Raw genomic sequence first — 18,697 nt, forward strand, 5'->3', positions numbered from 1 at the left:
CTTTTCTTCCTTTGTGTAAAACTATATGGATTTTACATAATTTTATGCACAATTGGTTGTCTTACAGTAAATTAGTAACTCTTCAAACTACAACTAATTGATCCATACATGTAATGTAGTCATTCTTGATTTTTGTTGGTAGTTTAAGTAAAACTTGCTCGCTATTATCTAGTACCTGTCTGAATCGGATTTTCGGCGCAGGATGGTATGGGAAATGGAAAATTTTACAGTTGGAGGTGTTAAATTGGGGCGCATCTAAACACTCTATGTAACCAAGGGCTGCTCGATGCTGAAATAAAGTGTAATTTTTCATTGCTAACATCTCTTGCCTCCATGGACACAATATTCTAGTTGGTAACCAGACTTTTCTGGATTTGAAAGCCTATCCAGATAGCTAGCTACACAGTTCTACCTATTGATGCCCTTGTCTCCTGCAAAACCCTTGCACACTCTCATCATAGTAATTCCCCCTGGTATGGCCCCCTTTTTGAGCTCCCGAAGTCCAAAGGATGCAGACTTGAGTATATGTGGCCTACAACGGATTTAGCCACCCATCAACAGTTCTGGCTGGACCACGTCAAGTGCTATTAGGCTGCACTCTCCTCTGCCAAAAACCACCCACTACCCCAGGATCATCTTGGAGAGCAGAGGTAACCCCCACTACCAACCGTTTCTTTAAACCCCTCTCCCCTGCCCCGTCCACCCTCGCCTCCAACAGTAAGTGCGAGGAACTCGGGGACTTCTTTGTCACTAAGGTTGAGACTGTTTCCTCCCTTTTCCCACCAAGCCAAACCTTCCATAGCCCCCTGCCTTAGCCTTGACCCTGCATCTTTCTCTTTCTGTCTCCTTATTCTCTCTCTGCTCATTTCGTCCATGAGATCCACACCCTCTTCCTTGACTCCATTCCCACTAAACTGCTGACACTCGGTTTCTTTTCTTGGCCCCCATGCAAGCTGATTATTATTGGACATACACTTGTGATTCATAAGAAGTAAGATGACTTGGGCAAAGGGTGAAATGATAAGAGCCCTCGAACAGGTAATGCTGGATGACATTTAGCCTGTGGTGTGATTGGAATTGCTAAAGAATGAAATGAATATATCTGTGGGGAGAATTGACATTGTAAATAGTTCTCTCTCCTCAACTACTGCCCTGCTCCTTTTCAAAACTGCTTTCATCATTTCCACCACCTTTTATAAAAAAAAAAAAACACTCCCTTCTGTCCTTGCAAGCTACCACCCCCTCTCCAGTCCTTGAACGCAATGTTGCTCCTTATCTTTCCCGCAACCCCATGTTTAAATCTCTGCAATCAAGTTTCTGCCACACCACAGTACCAAAACGGTCCTAACTGAAGTAATGGACAACATTCTATGACCATGGTGTGTTCTCGGATAGCAAATAGTTGTGATTTTATTTTTAAACCACTAATGGTCTGTGGGAAGATAATTTTGTTCAGTTTATCTCAGAATAGGCAAGAATTTTATATAAAATAAACATGCATTTGTATAGTTGTGATTTAAATCACTTTTTATGCTATATCCCAACCAGTTACAAGTGTCTCTTTCAAATACATTCTGCAAATTGGATAAATATTAACAAAATGACAAGACATTAAAGTTCAGTTTTTCTTTGCTGTGAAGCTGCTTTAAACCTGATTTTCCAGTTGAAAGATTGTGTGTGACTACTGATTCCTGACTGTTCCTTGGTCTACACAATGAGATGTGTACATACTGCACAGGTGACATTATATTGAATCCTGCATAGTTAATCAGAATGCAGGTTTTTCCTTGCAAAGTTGCAAATTCTGGAAATAAAAAATAAAAACACGAAATGCTGAAAATATGCGTCTGTTCTGAAAAGAATAAATGCTGGTTAACATTCCAGCTGGTGATCTTGTTCACATCAGGATAGATGTTTTAAGTAGCTCTTCTTACAGTCGGTTGTGTAACCTAACGGTGGTAGTTCACCATCTGAAATATTAGCATAGCTAGCTCCAGTTGAAGAGCTAGCACTGGTACAGGTGCAGTGGGCGGAATGGCCTCCTTCTGCGCTATAATTTCTCTGACAATTGTATGCGAGCTGGGTGGAACGAATACAGTGGGCTTAAGTAGTGTACTTTCAAGCTCATACTGTAGACGACAGTAGTATAAACTTGCATAAAATTTTATGGATGCTCTTGCTAATGGCAATCCACGCTGCCCACTGGTCCTGTTGCAAAATGATTCACAGTTGTTGCTTACTTAGATATACACGCAAACTTAATTGTCCACACTGTGTGACATTTCTTTATGCCATCTACTAATGCTTGATGCTTCATTTCTTAATTGAAGACCGGTATTGAAAAATGTTATTACAGGAGCTAGGAATAAAAAATAAAAAAAATCTGTTACTTTTGTACTAGGGTTTCCTTTTTTTTTTACAGGCCTGAGATTCTTAAGCATGAAATGAAGGTTTTCTTTGTGAAATACAATGATCCAATTTATGTGAAACTGGAAAAACTGGACATTATGATTCGTTTGGCTTCTCAAGCCAACATTGCACAGGTCTGTAACTGAAATGTGCTGTGCTCAAGTCTGAATTATGTTAACATTCTTTTATGGGAATACAACCTTAATTAACTGCTCGATGTTTTAATCTATGGCCATGTATCAACTGTGCATACATTGTTTTCAAATTGAGTTCACTTTAATGAAGCAACTATATCCACTTTTTAAAGCATGAAGTTATATTTTGCTTGCACAATGGATAATTCGGACACAAAGGCATGTTTTATGTATGATTGGAAACTGTGAATGTACAGTAATTCTATTTTGATTAGAAAAGGGTGTGTTTGGAATACTGTGCATCTAATGCTTTTTAGCCCGATTTATATGTTTGAACTGCTTTGTAACTCTTTTTCCCCCCATCCCCCTCAAATAACCCCTTTCAGATATCTAACCTACTACATCTACAGATTATGCTTTTTTTCAATGCGCTCCTTGGGCATATTGTTATTGGTCATAAACGTTAACATAATTTTCAAAGTGAAGTTGACTGGCAACAAATGCTTACATTTGAGTGGCCTGTAATTACATATAGACTTCGCTGGCCTGTTTTCATAGAGGCGCTGAGTCATCCTTTCAGATAGGAAAAGGGTATTGGGTACAAATTGGTATTCATTTTTATGTTGCTCCGATGCCATTTGACCATCTGATGGTGATTTACAGTAAAATTAGATTAAGGATACAAGACCTAGGTTGCATATTTCCTTGTTACTACTAAGCTTATTTTATTGTAACTGGTTTATTTATATTTTTATTTTATCACTGAAACTATGTGGTTTGGCTTGTTTTTTTCAACCCAGTGACAAGAGTGCAGCTTTGAAATCCTTTTGGAATAATTGTGCACTATTTAATTGAGAATGAGAAAGTTCCTTGGATACTGCAGTAGCCTTTAGGAATTGATCCATTCTGCTAATCGCAATGGAAAGCTGCCAGTTCCACAGGTCTCAAACTATAATTTTCCAGCATCACTTTCTGTAGCAATTGGGTCTTATTTATTGAATGTATTCTTGTTAAGCTAGCTTGACCTATGTTATAATCTCACAAAGAAGTCTCTTGGTTCAGTGAAAATGCTAGGGTCTCTAAATTAATGCAATGTGAACTTGATAGTTAAGAGAGGATTTTAAAACTGCCAAAGAACTTTAATAGTTAATCAAATGTTTATTACTAAAATTGAGAAGCAAATGTTGCTTTTTAAGTTGCAGAAATCCACATGCAGGCAACAGTGATGTGATGTAATGAACAGGTGCCAAAGCTGACAAATTATTGCACTTTTTTAACTTTTGGGCTGGTTGCCTCTCGCTTTTTAAACTGAAATTTAACTCTAGTGGAAGCCAGGCGAGCATTGGTGTGTTAATCAGTGGCTATGTTTATATAAAAAAAAAAGAAATAGTGATACCAGGTTGCTTTGAGGACACCATTATATTGTGTCTCACCTGATGCAGTTTTGGCGATTACACACTATCCCAATTTAATACGGACAAAATGAATTTACAAGTGGAGTGGGACGACCCATTTTTGGCTTTTAGCACGAATTGCCACAATTCTCGTCTGGTATGCTGAACTATTGCGATAGCAAAATACTGCGGATGCTGGAAATCCAAAATAACAGAAAATGCTGGAAAAACTCAGCAGGCCAGGCAACCTCTGTGGAGAGAGAAATAGAGTCAACGTTTCAGGTTGCAACCCTTCGTCAGGACTGAAAAAACACAGGAAATGAAACGTTAAAAGGCCAGTTTGGGGGCTGGGAAATGGGGATGAAAGAACAAAAGAGAAGTGAAGAAACATTAAGAGGTATTCAAAACAAGACGAGATGGTGATAGGACTAGTGGAGACAAAAGACGGCTCTAGATTAGGTGTGAAATGCGCTGGCAGAATGAGAGACAGCTGCCATGTGGGAGAGAAAAAAAGGGGGAAGGGCCAAAACAAAGGTGTGGATAAAAAATATATATAAAAATGTAATGGGGGCCGAGGTTATGATCTGACATTGACTCGATATTGAGTCCAGAAGGCTGTAAAGTGCCTAATCGGAAGATGAGGTGCTGTTCCTTGAGCTTATGCTGGGTTTCCGTGGAACAATGCAAGAGCCCGAGTACAGTGAGGTCTGAGTGGGAATGGGGTGGTGAATTAAAATAACAGGCGACCGGAAGCTCGGGGTCACCCTTACAGACTGAACGGAGGTGTTCCACAAAGCGGTCACCCAATCTGCGTTTGGTCTCCCCAATGTAGAGGAGACCGCATAGTGAGCAGCGAATACAGTATACTAGATTGCAAGAAGTACAAGTAAATCGCTGTTTCACCTGGAAGGGGTGTTTGGGGCCCTGGACAGTGGGAAGGGGGGAGGTATAAGGGCAGGTATTGCACCTCCTGCGCTTGCACGGGAAGGTGCTGGGGGAAGGGGTGCTGGGGGTGATGGAGGGGTGCACTAGGGTGTCTCGGAGGGAGCGGTCCCTACGGAATGCTGAAAGGGGAGGGGGAGATGCGTTTGGTGGTGGGATCACGTTGGAGATGGCGGAGGATGATCCATTGAATGTGGAGGCTGGTGGGGTGAAAGGTGAGGACAAGGGGAACCCTATCGTGGTTCCGGGAGGGAGGGGCACAGGTGAGGGCAGAAGTGCGGGAGATAGAACGGACACGGTCGAGGGCCGTGTCAACCACGGTAGAGGGGAATCCTTGGTTGAGGAAAAAGGAAGACGTGTCGGAAGCACTGGTGTGGAAGGTGGCATCTTTGGAGCAGATGCGGCGGAGATGGAGAAACTGGGAGAATGAAATAGAATCCTTACAGGAGGCGGGGTGGGAGGAAGTGTAGTCCAGGTAGCTGTGGGAGTCAGTGGGCTTGTAGTGAATGTTGGTCAATAACCTATCCCCAGAGATGGAGACAGAGAAGTCGAGGAAGGGAAGAGTCTGAGATGGATCATGTGAAGGTGAAGGAAGGGTGGAAATTGGAGGCAAAGTGAATGAAATTATCTAGTTCAGGGCGAGAGCAGGAAACGGCACCAATACAGTCATCAATGTACCGGAAAACATTTCACACCTAATCTAGAGCCGTCTTTTGTCTCTTTACCAGTCCTATCACAATCTCGTCTCGTTTTGAATGCCTCCTTAATGTCTCTTCACTTTTTTGTTCTTTCATCCCCATTTCCCAGCCCCCAAACTGGCCTTTTAATCTGTTTCATTTCCTGTGTTTTTTTCAGTCCTGACGAAGGGTTTCTGTAGTGTATGTAACGTTCCACCTTTAAGAGAACTATTTTAAGGATTGCACTACTTTATCTTGGCTGCTGTATACTGTAATACCAGTGGTGACCACACCGGTATATAAGTGCTGTGTTAGGATTTATTGGGCAGTTTCGCCCTGACCTTCAACCAGTAAAGTCCTGTTAAAGTTTACTCTTGTGGTCTGTGTAGTAATTCGCAATATAACACAGACTTAACAGTGGCGACGAAGACGATCTTAAACTGCCTTGGATAGTCTCTGCCGCAGGGTAACGGGCGTCGAGAGGAGGCATCCGCCCTCGTCATTCTGCTGAGAGAAGACTCGGGTCTGCAGATCAACGGAAGAACTCTAACACGAAGCCTTCCATCAGCAACAGGCAGGATCATCCCTTCTATCACTGTGGTGGGTAAGCCGATCAGCGACGAACAGCGAGTCGGTCACGTTGACTGTGAAGTAGGGGAGGGAAAAACGGAGGATATAAAGGCGGAGAACTCGACCACGGCCGGGGGAAAAGAGCCGGACAGAAGTCGGGACCAGAGGCGCTGAGACTGGGCAGCGTAAGGCACGGAAGCCGCGGTGCAGGCAAACGCAGCCGGTGTGAGAGACCGGGCTGCAAGCGGGCTGGGAGACGCAGCAGCATCGAGAGCAAGCTCGACCGCGACCGGTAAAAAGAAGAGAGGCTGGGCAGCTACCGAGGCCGCGAGGCGCAGCGACCGAGAACCGCTTGCGCGGGGGGGGAAAAAAAAAAACCGTGGAGAACTCAGCCGCAGCCAGGGGGGAAAGGACCGGACTGCAAGAGGGGCTGGGAGGCGCGATTGAAAACCGCTAGGGAGGGCGAACGCAGCAATACGGCAATCGCCGTTACAGCCAGCGGGAGACAGAGCCCGAGCGAGTGAGACTGAGCGAGCGGGAGAGAGAAGAGACCGAGCGAGGGAGAACGAGACCGAGCGAGGGAGACCGTGCGAGCGCGGGAAACCGCCATTTTCGGAGGCGGAAGAAGACAAGCACGGGAAACCGCCATCTTTGAAAAACAAAAAAAAAGTTAGAGAAATTTCGTTGTTGTTTCTCAAAGATTGCGAAGATGCCTAAGCGTGGTAACACCAACGATTTCGATTCCGAGGTGGAAGATTGGGCCACGTATGTAGAACGCATAGAGATATATTGTAAGGCAAATGAAATATCAAATGATGATAAAGCACTAACCTTACTAAACTCAATGGGTGCGAAGACATACGGGCTATTGAAGCATCTTCTATCACCAGCTAAACCGGCGGATCAGACTTTCGCTAATATTGTTGCTGTCCTGAAGGATCATTTGAACCCCACACCGCTGATGCTAGTGGAACGATTTAAATTTTATGCGAGAACGCAACTGAAAGAGGAAAGCAACGCGGAGTATTTGGTTGAACTGCGTAGGCTAGCGAAATACTGTCAGTTTGGGGAAAATCTGACAGAGGCACTGAGACAAGTTCGTGTGTGGGTTGTCGAAGGAAGGAACACAAAAGCGACTGCTCGAAGAGAATGATCTTGCACTTGATAAGGCTGTCACTATTGCAGCATTGCACGAAGCCGCAGCGAGAGGCACTGCGGAAATGCAGCTGAAGGCAGCGGTACTCAGCGTAGATCAAATGGCTTCGGGTACAACGAAATGTTATCGTTGTGGGAAGACAACACACGATCAGAACCAATGCTGGTTTAAAAACCAGGAATGTAGAAAATGTGGCAAGCTTGGTCACATAACTAAAGTATGCCGGTCAGGAAAGAAGACCAGCAACAAAGTCACCGCAGAAAAAGTACAGAAAGGTACATCAGGTGGCTGAAGAGTTCAGATGAACAGAATTCGGATTCAGACTCCAACAGCAAGGAACTGGGTAGTCTGAGAATTCACAATGTGAGTAAGGAAACTGACCAACAAACTATCTGGGTCACACTGCAGATTGCAGAAGTCCAAGTGAAGATGGAATTGGACACCGGATCTGCGTTGACGGTCATTAATAAGCAAGATTACAAAAAGTTATTCAAACATATTCCCCTACGGGACACGAAGATAGTATTGCAGACATACACGGGGCAAAAAGTATACCCCATCGGAAAGATAAAAGTCAAGGTGAGACACGGGCAAAGAACACCAAGGAATGGACTTATATGTACTACCTGAGGGAGGTCCACCACTTCTGGGACGGGAGTGGATCAGGAAAATAAATATGGACTGGCACTCCCTAAACGCAATAACGGTAGATTCCGGAAAGAAAGATGTCAAACCTGAACGATTGTCCAGAATATTGGATGAGGCTAAAGAGGTATTCCAACAGGGACTGGGAACACTGAGAGGAATTAAGGCAAAAATCAAGATTGCAGAACATGCAAACCCAAAATTTTTCAAAGCCAGACCAGTACCTTATGCGATACGACCTGCTGTGGAGGCTGAACTGGAAGGGCTTGAACGTTCAGGGGTACTGTCTAAGGTGGACTGGAGTGAGTGGGCCACGCCCATTGTTCCCGTCATGAAGCATTCATCGAGTAACAAGCCAGGGGAACCGGGAAAGGTCCGCATCTGCGGAGACTTCAAGATCACAGTTAATCCGGTGCTTCACATGGTGCAATATCCGCTTCCGCGGATTGAGGATATCTTTGCTTCATTGTCTGGCGGGAAACACTTCACCAAGATAGACCTGGCGCAAGCATACTTACAGATGGAAGTTGAGGAAGAGTCGCGCCAGTATCTCACAATCAACACGCACAGAGGCTTGTATCGATATAATAGACTGGTTTTTGGAGTGGCTTCGGCTCCAGCAATTTGGCAGAGGGCCATGGAGCAGGTCTTACAGGGAATTCCAAGCACAGTGTTACTTGGACGATATCCTGATTACAGGAGAGGACGAGGAGGAACACCTCGCAAATTTGAAACTGGTGCTCACCAGGTTGAAGGAATATGGCCTTCGGGTTAATCGCCAGAAATGAGTTCTTCCAGAAACGGATCTCGTACTGTGGTCATGTCATTGACCAGGAGGGGCTGCACAAGTCACCTGACAAAATCGAAGCTGTTGTGAAGGCCCCCGCTCTGGAAAATGTATCCCAGTTGAGGTCGTTTCTAGGGTTGATTAACTATTACCATAAGTTTCTGCCAAATCTATCCACGGTGCTGCACCCGTTGAATGCTCTGTTGCGGAAAGAAGTACCATGGAAGTGGAGCGAGGACTGTAAGAAGACCTTTCGCAAAAGCAAGGCATTGATCACCTCTGAGGAAGTGTTGGCTCACTTCAACCCAACGCTACCTATTCGTCTAGCTTGTGATGCTTCCCCTTATGGTATTGGAGCAGTACTCTCACACAAGTTGCCAAATGGCTCGGAAAGGCCAGTCGCATTTGCATCCAGATCATTGACCTCCGCTGAGCGCAACTATGCTCAGATAGATAGGGAGGCTCTCAGCCTTGTGTGGGGAGTAAAGAAATTCAATCATTACCTGCAGGGCAAGAAGTTTACACTGCTGACAGACCACCAGCCGTTGGTATCCATATTCAACCCTAAAAAGAGCGTTTCCATTATGACAGCGCAAAGGCTACAGAGGTGGTCCATTTTCCTAGGGGCACACCAATATGACATCGAATACAAAGGATCAAAACAGCATGGGAATGCTGACGGGTTATCACGCCTACCGTTGCCAACGGTAGAAGAGGCGCCTACAGTGGACCCAGTGGAGATGTTCCACTCAACCATAGTGGAATGTCTACCAGTAACAAATTCTACGATCGAAAAGGAAACAAGAAATGACCCAACTCTCTCTCGAGTCTACGATTTAACGGTGAAGGGATGGCCAGCACATGGCAAACCAATGTTGCCAGCATTTTCGCAAAGAAGAGAACAGCTGTCAGTGTGCCGAGGAACTTTGATGTGTGAATCCAGAGTGGTGATTCCACCCAAACTCCAGCATAAAGTGCTAAAGGAGCTTCACGAGGGGCACCTGGGTGGAGTGAAAATGAAGAACCTAGCCAGAGCGTTTGTGTGGTGGCCAGGTATCGATGGAGACATCGAAGAAATGACCAAGAGCTGTCTAGGATGCCAGAAGGTCCAAAACGCCCCACCACAAGCTCCTCTGCATCCATGGGAGTGGCCCTCCTCTCCATGGCAAAGGGTACATATCGACTTTGCTGGTCCATTTATGGACTCAATGTTTTTAATCGCGGTGGATGCACACTCCAAGTGGCCGGAGGTAATAAAGATGTCCTCCACCACCACGGAAAAGACCATCACAGTATTAAGGACCATATTTGCCAGGAATGGGCTGCCGGAACAGATCTGTTCTGATAATGGACCGCAATTTGTGTCCGAAGAATTCAGGAAGTTCTTAAAAAAACAATGGAGTTAAGCACTACACGTCTGCCCCATACCATCCCGCCACCAATGGATTAGCTGAAAGGTTTGTTCAGACCTTCAAGAAGGCCATAAAGGCCATGGGTAATGAAGACATAAATCTACAACATAAGGTAGATAACTTCTTGTTGGCGTACAGGAATGCAACACATGCGGTCACAAACCAAACTCCTGCCATGATGTTTTTCAATAGAAGACTAAGATGCCGGCTGGATTTGATCAAGCCAAACATCAGAAGGGACGTAGAGAACTGGCAATTTCAAGGCATGAATGAAAGGCCAACTAGAACCTTCCAGATAGGTCAACAAGTTTTTTGGCCCGGGACTACCGTACCGAGAAATGGCAGCCTGGAACTATTTGCAAACGACTAGGACCGCTGATGTATACCGTGGACATTGGTGAAAGCATAATAAGGCGCCATGTTGACCAGATCATAGTCATCCGAAAAGGGCCAACCTACTCCACAACTCTATACGCCTAATGTTGAAGCAGAGATACCCATAGTATCTACCTCCGATCCGGTAATACTGGAATCAGATGAACCTGACACTGGCATTCAAGCCGAATCGACCTTGGAAGAAGAGCCTACTACACCACCGAGGCGTTATCCGGACCGAGTCAGGAAGCCTCCAGAGAGACTAAATCTGTGAACTGTTTTTACATGAAGTTGTGTATATATGTTATGATCTGTTTAATGGGAATATATGCTGTTACACTACAATCCTCCCTTTTTAGGTTATGTAACGTTCCACCTTTAAGAGAACTATTTTAAGGGTTGCACTACTTTATCTTGGCTGCTGTATACTGTAATACCGGTGGTGACCACACCGGTATATAAGTGCTGTGTAAGGATTTATTGGGCAGTTTCGCCCTGACCTTCAACCAGTAAAGTCCTGTTAAAGTTTACTCTTGTGGTCTGTGTAGTAATTCGCAATATAACACACAGACTTAACAGTTTCGACCTGAAACGTTGACTCTATTTCTGAGTTTTTCCAGCATTTTCTGTTATGCTGAACTATTGATTCCAGTTGATTTGATTGCATGCAGTTTTTGATCAATTTGTGTTAATTGTCCATGCCAACTTGCAGGTTTTGGCAGAATTAAAAGAATATGCAACAGAAGTGGATGTTGACTTTGTACGGAAGGCTGTGCGTGCAATTGGACGATGCGCTATTAAAGTTGAGGTAAACAATGATTTTTAAATATTAATGTTTGTACAGTAGGAAATCTCAAATCCAATTTGTATTCCAATATTTTCTAAATCAAGAATTCACATGCTGTGAAATGGTTACTGGCTTCCTATCCCATCACCAGCCAGGAATAATTTACTGAGACTAGATCTGACTAGTTTGACAGCAAGACTGAATTTAATTATGCTAACTGATGCAATGCCAAGACCTCAATTTGACTAATGTTAACTTGTACTGTGTTAAATGTATTATTTAGCTACAAATTTTAAAGAAGTAATTGAATTCTGTTAATGGTTTGGCACAAACTAATTCTTTATAAATCACAATTGTGAATACCTCAGCCAGAATTGATTGTCAAAGTTTTTTTGAACATTTAGTTCAGCTTTAAGCCTGATTGGGGAATTTTAGTAGTTTTTTTTATGGGGTTTGGGATGAGAAAATTAACATTAATTGTGGTGTAAAACTGGTAAGGACCTTTTTTCTTTTTTGAAATAAAACCATCTGCAGTAAACATTAACTTAATGGATTGTTTGTTGCAGCAATCAGCAGAGCGCTGTGTGAGCACGCTACTTGACCTCATTCAAACAAAGGTTAATTACGTTGTACAGGAAGCCATAGTGGTAATCAAGGACATTTTCCGCAAATACCCAAACAAGTAGGTTCCATTTGTGCTTTCTACAGTGATGCGTCTATTTTGTGTCCTTGCATTTTTTTCAATTCCACTTCGGCCAGAAGCAATATGTGTGCAAATATTAAGTGTGCGCATATATTTGGCAATTGCACATATGCACTTAGATTGATGAAGAAATAAATGTACAGGAAAAGTGTTGAGACACATACACAAATAAAGCTACTGACTCATTCCATATTGTAAACTTTTTGTACAATTTGAAACTTTTCAGCAATAATACCTCTTCAGAAGACAATACATTAAAAAAGTTTGTTTTATATTGGTTTCTAAAGCTTGCCAGCAGTAATAGATTATTAAGCATTTGTTTGAAACAGCTTCATAAATAAAAATACATAATCTAAAACCATTGAGTGGGTGCTTAAATCAATCTCGGCAGTGATTGCAGCTTAACTATAGTCATTTGAAGTCATAAGTGTTAAAGATTATGTTGCTGTTTAAGAATATGGTGAAACTAGCCATTATTTATTTGTCCTAATCTTTCCACTGTCGAAACTGGTCTTTTCCTTCATGCCTTAAGTTTGGCATGTTTATGGTACAAATGAGAATTGAAAAAGATCCCACTGTGGTGATGTGCAAAGTAAGTATAGCTGCTAGAAAAGGGCTACTTTCAGTGGAAGATTATAAAATACTAAATTTACAAATCTGCTCATATTTTTGGCTAAATAAATGTTATTTTGTTTCCCATCCCTTTTAAACCTGGAGCCCTCTGTTCACCTGTTTTGCACCATTTACTTGAATCTGTAGCAAAGTGGCTTGGTGGCCTTATTTTTTCTCTCCCTTTCTCTTCTCCCCATTAGTGGGGTAGTTAGCTCACTTGAGCCTTTGATTGCTACCATTGGTTGACTTTGTGTCTTTAGCTCAGTTTTGAATAATTAAATGCTTTAAAGTACATTCTAATGCACAGAATTGTTTGTAATAAGTATGCGAATCTTAGGCTGCATAAACAATTCATCTGTATTGTCATTATAAAAATGCTAAGAAGTTATAGTGTAAGCTGAGAGACAGGGCTTCATCTAACTGAAACAGAGCAGATCAGACTTCTTCCTGAGTTTTGCTCCACTTCATTCCAGAGTCAAGTTGGGCCTTGACTCAGTATTTACACTATAACTTGTAGATCAGTGTACAGGAAACTTTCTGGTATCCGGCACCGACGGGACCGAGCTGGTGCCGTTAGATCAAAACTGCCGTAGAAACCAGCGCTAATGTTAAAACATACGGAGCTCAGAGCTCCGTGTGAAGCAACAAACCCTGTTGCTTAGCAACAGCTTCAAAACAGTCGGCGCAGCTTGCAAGCGTCTAGCTGAAGCTGTTGCTTAGCTACAGAGACGCTTGCAGAGCCAGGACTGGAGAAAAGAAGCAACGAAAAGAAAAAAAATGATCTGAACCGACTCCTGAATTTTGCCGGTAGATAGAGCTTTCTGGACACTTAACCCCCGGATAAACGAAAGTTTCCTGTATGTACTGAAGTTGAAGTGTAAAGATAGCCAAAGTTTTCTAGGAATGTGGGTATTTTTTCTTTTTAAAGCCATATTTGTTGATGCCACTGCCAACTACTTTACCAGCCTTGTTTATCATCAAGGTATGAAAGTGTTATTGCTACACTTTGTGAAAACCTCGACTCACTGGATGAGCCAGAAGCGAGAGCAGCCATGATATGGATAGTAGGTGAATATGCAGAAAGAATTGACAATGCTGATGAGCTATTAGAGAGCTTCCTGGAAGGATTCCATGATGAAAGCACACAGGTAAGAAGTTAAACTTAGATTTTCCAAACGAGTAGGTGCAGTTTAGCCCGAATGGTTTAGTAGGTTTTAGAAAGACTCAAATGGCAGATTGCAGTTGGTACCCAATTTTCTGAGATCATCTCATTAATATAGCTCCAAATACAGACATGCAATGAGCACATTAGTGCTGTGAATGGAAAATTACATGCAAGTGAAATTTAAGACGATGGAACAATTAAAGGGAAGTGGTAGAATGGAATGACACAAATTTTGAAATCCTTTGTAAAGGTGCAAATGGCATCTTTGGTGCGATAGTGTAGTGGTTATGTTAATGGAACTGTATTCCAATAATAGGGTGTGAATACAAAAGCAAAATACTGCGGATGCTGGAAATCTGAAATAAAAACAGAAAATGCTGGAAATACTCAGCCGGTCAGGCAGCATCTGTGGAGAGAGAAACAGAGTTAACGTTTCAGGTCGATGACCCTTCGTGTAGGGGCACAGAAAGGGGGGAGGGGAGGAAAGAACAAAAGGGAAGGTCTGATAGGGTTGAAGGCAGGAGAGATTGAGACAAAAGGGATGATGGTGCAAGGCACCATCCTTTTGCCTTGCACCATCATCCCTTTTGTCTCTTAATCTCTCTTGCCATCCATCCTATCACAGACCTTCCCTTTTGTCCTTTCCTCCCCTCCCCCCTCTCCCTGCCCCTGCACTTGCTTAAAAACCTGTTCCATCTCCAACTTTTTCCAGTTCTGACGAAGGGTCATCGACCTGAAACGTTAACTCTGTTTCTCTCTCCACAGATGCTGCCTGACCTGCTGAGTATTTCCAGCATTATCTGTTTTTATTTATTATTAATAGAGAATGTGAGTTCAAATCCCACAATGGCAGTTTGAGACTTAGAAACTTTTTTTAAAATGTAAACTGTATTCAATCAGTAGAAGTGACCATGAAACTGTTGGATTGCCCTAAAAGTGCACTGGTTCACGAATGTCCTGTGGGTGCCTGTAGATAGGGTTAATGGTATCGTGCGTGTACCCAATCGGACTCTTCTGGCATCCTGCTGCCTTTCACACAGTATCACTGATAGTATAACATGTTGTGATTGGGCTGCTTCTAAGGCAGCATCCAACACTGATTAGTCAAACCTTAATGGTGCTATTGGGCCTGCTGTCCCAGCTTCTTTTGTGAATAGAAGCCTCCACTTGCATCAATTGTCTACCAAAATGTGGTATGTTGGCCTCTGTCTGCAGGTACTGACAGGTGGGCAGCCTGACCAGTCTGGCATCCCTTCATTAGTCATCATCCTCCTTTTCCAAACTTGTTAGATATTGGCCAACCCATTGGCACCAGTAGTTGTGCTGGGAGGGGTGAGGGAACAAATTATTGGGATTGGTTTTCATGAGCCTCTGTCAAATGTCAAGAATCCATTTATTTACTGTGCCCTTTACATTAACTTCCATTTGCAGCAGATTCCTTGGATGTCCATTTCACTTGAGCATTATTTGGAAAAGGCATCAGGAAATGACACAGGGGATCCCCACCCACAAAATATTTAAATTAAGCTCCTGCCTATTTGAGGCGGGTGCTTTCACCACTGTTGTTCCCTGCCAAGAAATTCTGCGAGATCTGGTTTGACAAAACTCTCGCTTAATTTCTAATTGGATCTGCATGATTTACATATAATTTGGGCAAAACTCGTTTTGAAAATCCAGGCTTTACTGTTAGTTATATTTCAAGATGGAATAATACTGCGGGAAATAGGGTAGGAAATAGAGACCCTAGAAATTGTTTCCTGGTTCTACTGAGCGTGAATGGGTGCTGGAGGACTGGAGAGTGGCCAATGTAAACCCCATTTTCAAATAAAAGAGCTAACCTGGGATAATTGCGGGCCAGTTAGTTTAACATCTGTGGTAGGAAAAGTTTTGGAATCTTTAATTGGAGAAAATGACTATGTAAAGGAAGAGAAAAAAGTAGAAGCTGTCAATACTGATTTCAGAAAGGAAAGCTCGTGCTTGACAGGAGAAGATGACATATATGGTGGATGGGAGTAGTGCAGTGGATGTGGTGTGTACACACTTTCAGAAAGTCTTTGACAAGGCACCACACAAAAGACTATTGAAAAGATTGGGGGCTATGAAATTAGGAGAAGGGTAGCAAAGTGGATTTAAAAACTGCTTAGAAGGGATGAAACCGAGTAGGAGCTGAGGGCAGTTTCTCAGTAGATGAAAATGGTTGCTTATCAACTAACCTGAGCGTCCTGCAGGGTTCTGTTCTGGGACTGCTTCTGTTCACTGTACATTAGTGACTTGGGTATAGCGCTTAAGGGAGTGTTGTCCAAAGTTGCGGGTGATACTAAAATAGGAGGCATGTTAAATAATGCAGAGGATGGTTGAAAAGGTGGTAGCTGAAATTCAATGTGAACTGGTACGTGGTGTTTTTTTTAAATGTTAGAATTATACTTTGAATTGGGTACAGCTGGATGCTGAGAATTGGGAGCAGAAGTGGGCCATACGGCCCCTCATGATGTACAGTGCAGATTCACCAGGATGCTGCCTGGTATAAGAAATTACGAAGAAAGACTGTTTTCATTAGAACCGAGATTACCAAATGATTTGTAAGAGATGTTTAAATTATGAAGGAATAGGAGAGTTGATAGAAACCTACTGCTTTCAGTAGTTTTTTGGGGGGGGGGGGGGGTATAGAATGAGAGGGCACCGATATAAGATGAAATGTAAGAGATTTAGGATAGAAAGCAGGAGAAAGCTTTTTGCACAGGGATGTAAGACTGTGGGGTGCATTACTGGAAGTAGTAAATGAAGCAAAGACGTCAACATTTAATATCAGAGGTTTTTGAAGGGAAAAGGGACATGGGAACAGGGTGGGCACATGGGATTAGGACTACTAATCATTTGGAGGGTAAACACTAACGTGGGCTTGCTGGGACAGTTTCTGTGTTGTAATTCCTATATTTAATCTCAAGTGTTCCCAGTCTTACCTTGACCTCTAACATTGCTGGATTATTGTGCACTTTCATGAATAGAGTAGTACGCGCACAAAAATGTGACACTTTTTTGCTTCCCCTTCCCTCCATTTTTCTCCTTCTCTTCTCCCCTCCTACTTGGGTGCGTTTCCATTGGGACAGCCTCCAGGGCCTTCCCCAAGAGACCCTTTTTTGTGTCAGCAGGCTGTTCAACTGAGAAGAGCATACCAAAGCCAAGTCTGATCCTGCCTTTTGCCTAATGTCCACACATGAGCATGTCCATGGGTAGTAACTGCTACTTTTCTCCTACCTCTTGCCTGGCTGTAGTCAACTAACTGAGCAAACTGGAGATTGCTGGGACTTGGCTGTTCTTTCTAGTTCAGCTATTCATTGCCTTACCCAATTGCTCCATTGGAGGCGCCCCACTAAAAAGTAATGTTAGATTTTTCGATATGTTTGATGCTAGGAAAATGTTTGTTTCTGAACGGCATTTTGCTGGAAATTTTATAATTCATACCTTTTTAAAATTGTTTTCTTATTGAGAGCAGTGTGTTGTAGACCCTCCTGGTCAGAAAAGACTTGCTTTGATGAAATATGCATACTTAATGTAATAAGTACAGGTCTTCTAAATATTACATGAGCAGATCTTTTCCAAGAAGCGGACTTGAGATAGTTCACTGCCAGCATGGTGCTTTCATTGATATGGTTTAATTTCTCTTTCAGGCAAAATTCTTTCCTTTTTTTAAAAATCTACCCACTAAAATGTGCAGAATATTGCTAGGGTTCCCAAAGGGTTAACAAATGTTTATTAATTACTGGTATATACATTTTCTGTGATGGGGATGTTTTGTGATTCATGTGTTATGTACGAAAAGTTGTTTTGCCTTTGAATGCAGATTACAATTTTTAACTTTGATGTGAATTTCCTAGAAACAAAGTATTGACTACTACTTGTCAGGTGAAAATACAGTTCCTGATTCTTCATGGCATTTTTATTGTTTGTGACAGGTTCAGCTTCAGCTTTTGACAGCTATTGTGAAACTGTTCTTAAAAAAACCGACTGAGACACAAGAACTGGTGCAGCAGGTTCTCAGCTTGGCCACACAGGTATGTTTACATTTTCCCATCGGGTTAGGAAACAACACCTGAAGGTGGCATGAATCTAGATTGTAATCCAATACACTTTTTTTTTTGCTGAAATCCTTTTTATAGTACTCTGAAAGATTTCTGCAGAATTCTTGGAAGGGCTCCTTTATGGGAGGGCGAGAAATTGTTTATTACTATTTGATTTTAGTGCACAAATGTGACTAAATGATTAACAAATGTATTTGCTTAGTTAATTACTTGGCATGGTTGGGTGTATGACGATTATGCTTAGCCACTAAAATGGTGAAAATTACCAGAAGCAGTTTCCCTTGTATAAAACCAGCCAGAGCTTTTTTACTTTTCATGTTTCGCATCCTTAAAAATTCTGAGCTGCAATTTCTGTTAAGATTACGAATAACATGACTGCTAGCCAATCTCTGGAATTGAAAAATGCTCTAAATTGTACCAGTCTCTGAATTACATTGCATGATTTTGGCCAAATGCCAACTGAATACTGTAGTTGCACCTTTTTCCCCATCTTCCCATGGTTTTTTATGGGTGTGAAACAAACTGGCTTGGTTCAATTTTAACCTTGACACAGATACAAAATGTTAGGTTTTCTTCACGATAGTTTTGCTTCTAAACTTTTGTAACCTGATTTACTGAATTCTCCTCCCTCATTCAAATTTTTATTATTTTTCATATTTCACTATTTCCACAGCAATATTCTAGATGCGCATATTTTAATAAGAAAGACTTGCATTTATATGGAGCATTTCATGACCTCAGGACGTCCCAAAGCGCTTTACTGCCAATTAAGTACTTTAGACGTGTAGTCACTGTTGTAATGTAGGAAACATGGCAGCCAATTTGCACACCGCAAGCTCTCTCAAACAGC

General features: G+C 42.5%; 1 protein-coding gene across 5 annotated transcripts in view; it reads left to right on the top strand.

Moving 5' to 3' along the window:
* ap1b1 (adaptor related protein complex 1 subunit beta 1) overlaps positions 1-18,697 on the top strand; it is a 107,153-nt gene that overhangs the window by 42,927 nt on the left and 45,529 nt on the right. For all 5 annotated transcript variants that reach the window (XR_015072307.1, XM_085961494.1, XM_085961490.1 and 2 more), the window contains exons 8-12: positions 2,423-2,543; positions 11,214-11,309; positions 11,855-11,970; positions 13,586-13,751; positions 17,722-17,820. Coding sequence is in view for 4 of the 5 variants with exons in the window: in XM_085961494.1 (XP_085817620.1) it covers positions 2,423-2,543; positions 11,214-11,309; positions 11,855-11,970; positions 13,586-13,751; positions 17,722-17,820 (598 nt within the window). In the remaining variant the exon portion in view is untranslated. The remainder of the gene's footprint in view (positions 1-2,422; positions 2,544-11,213; positions 11,310-11,854; positions 11,971-13,585; positions 13,752-17,721; positions 17,821-18,697) is intronic.

Source organism: Somniosus microcephalus, chromosome 19 (assembly GCF_052327205.1).
Source record: "Somniosus microcephalus isolate GS21.2 chromosome 19, FLI_Smic_1.0, whole genome shotgun sequence".
NCBI classification, from domain to species: Eukaryota; Metazoa; Chordata; class Chondrichthyes; order Squaliformes; family Somniosidae; genus Somniosus; species Somniosus microcephalus.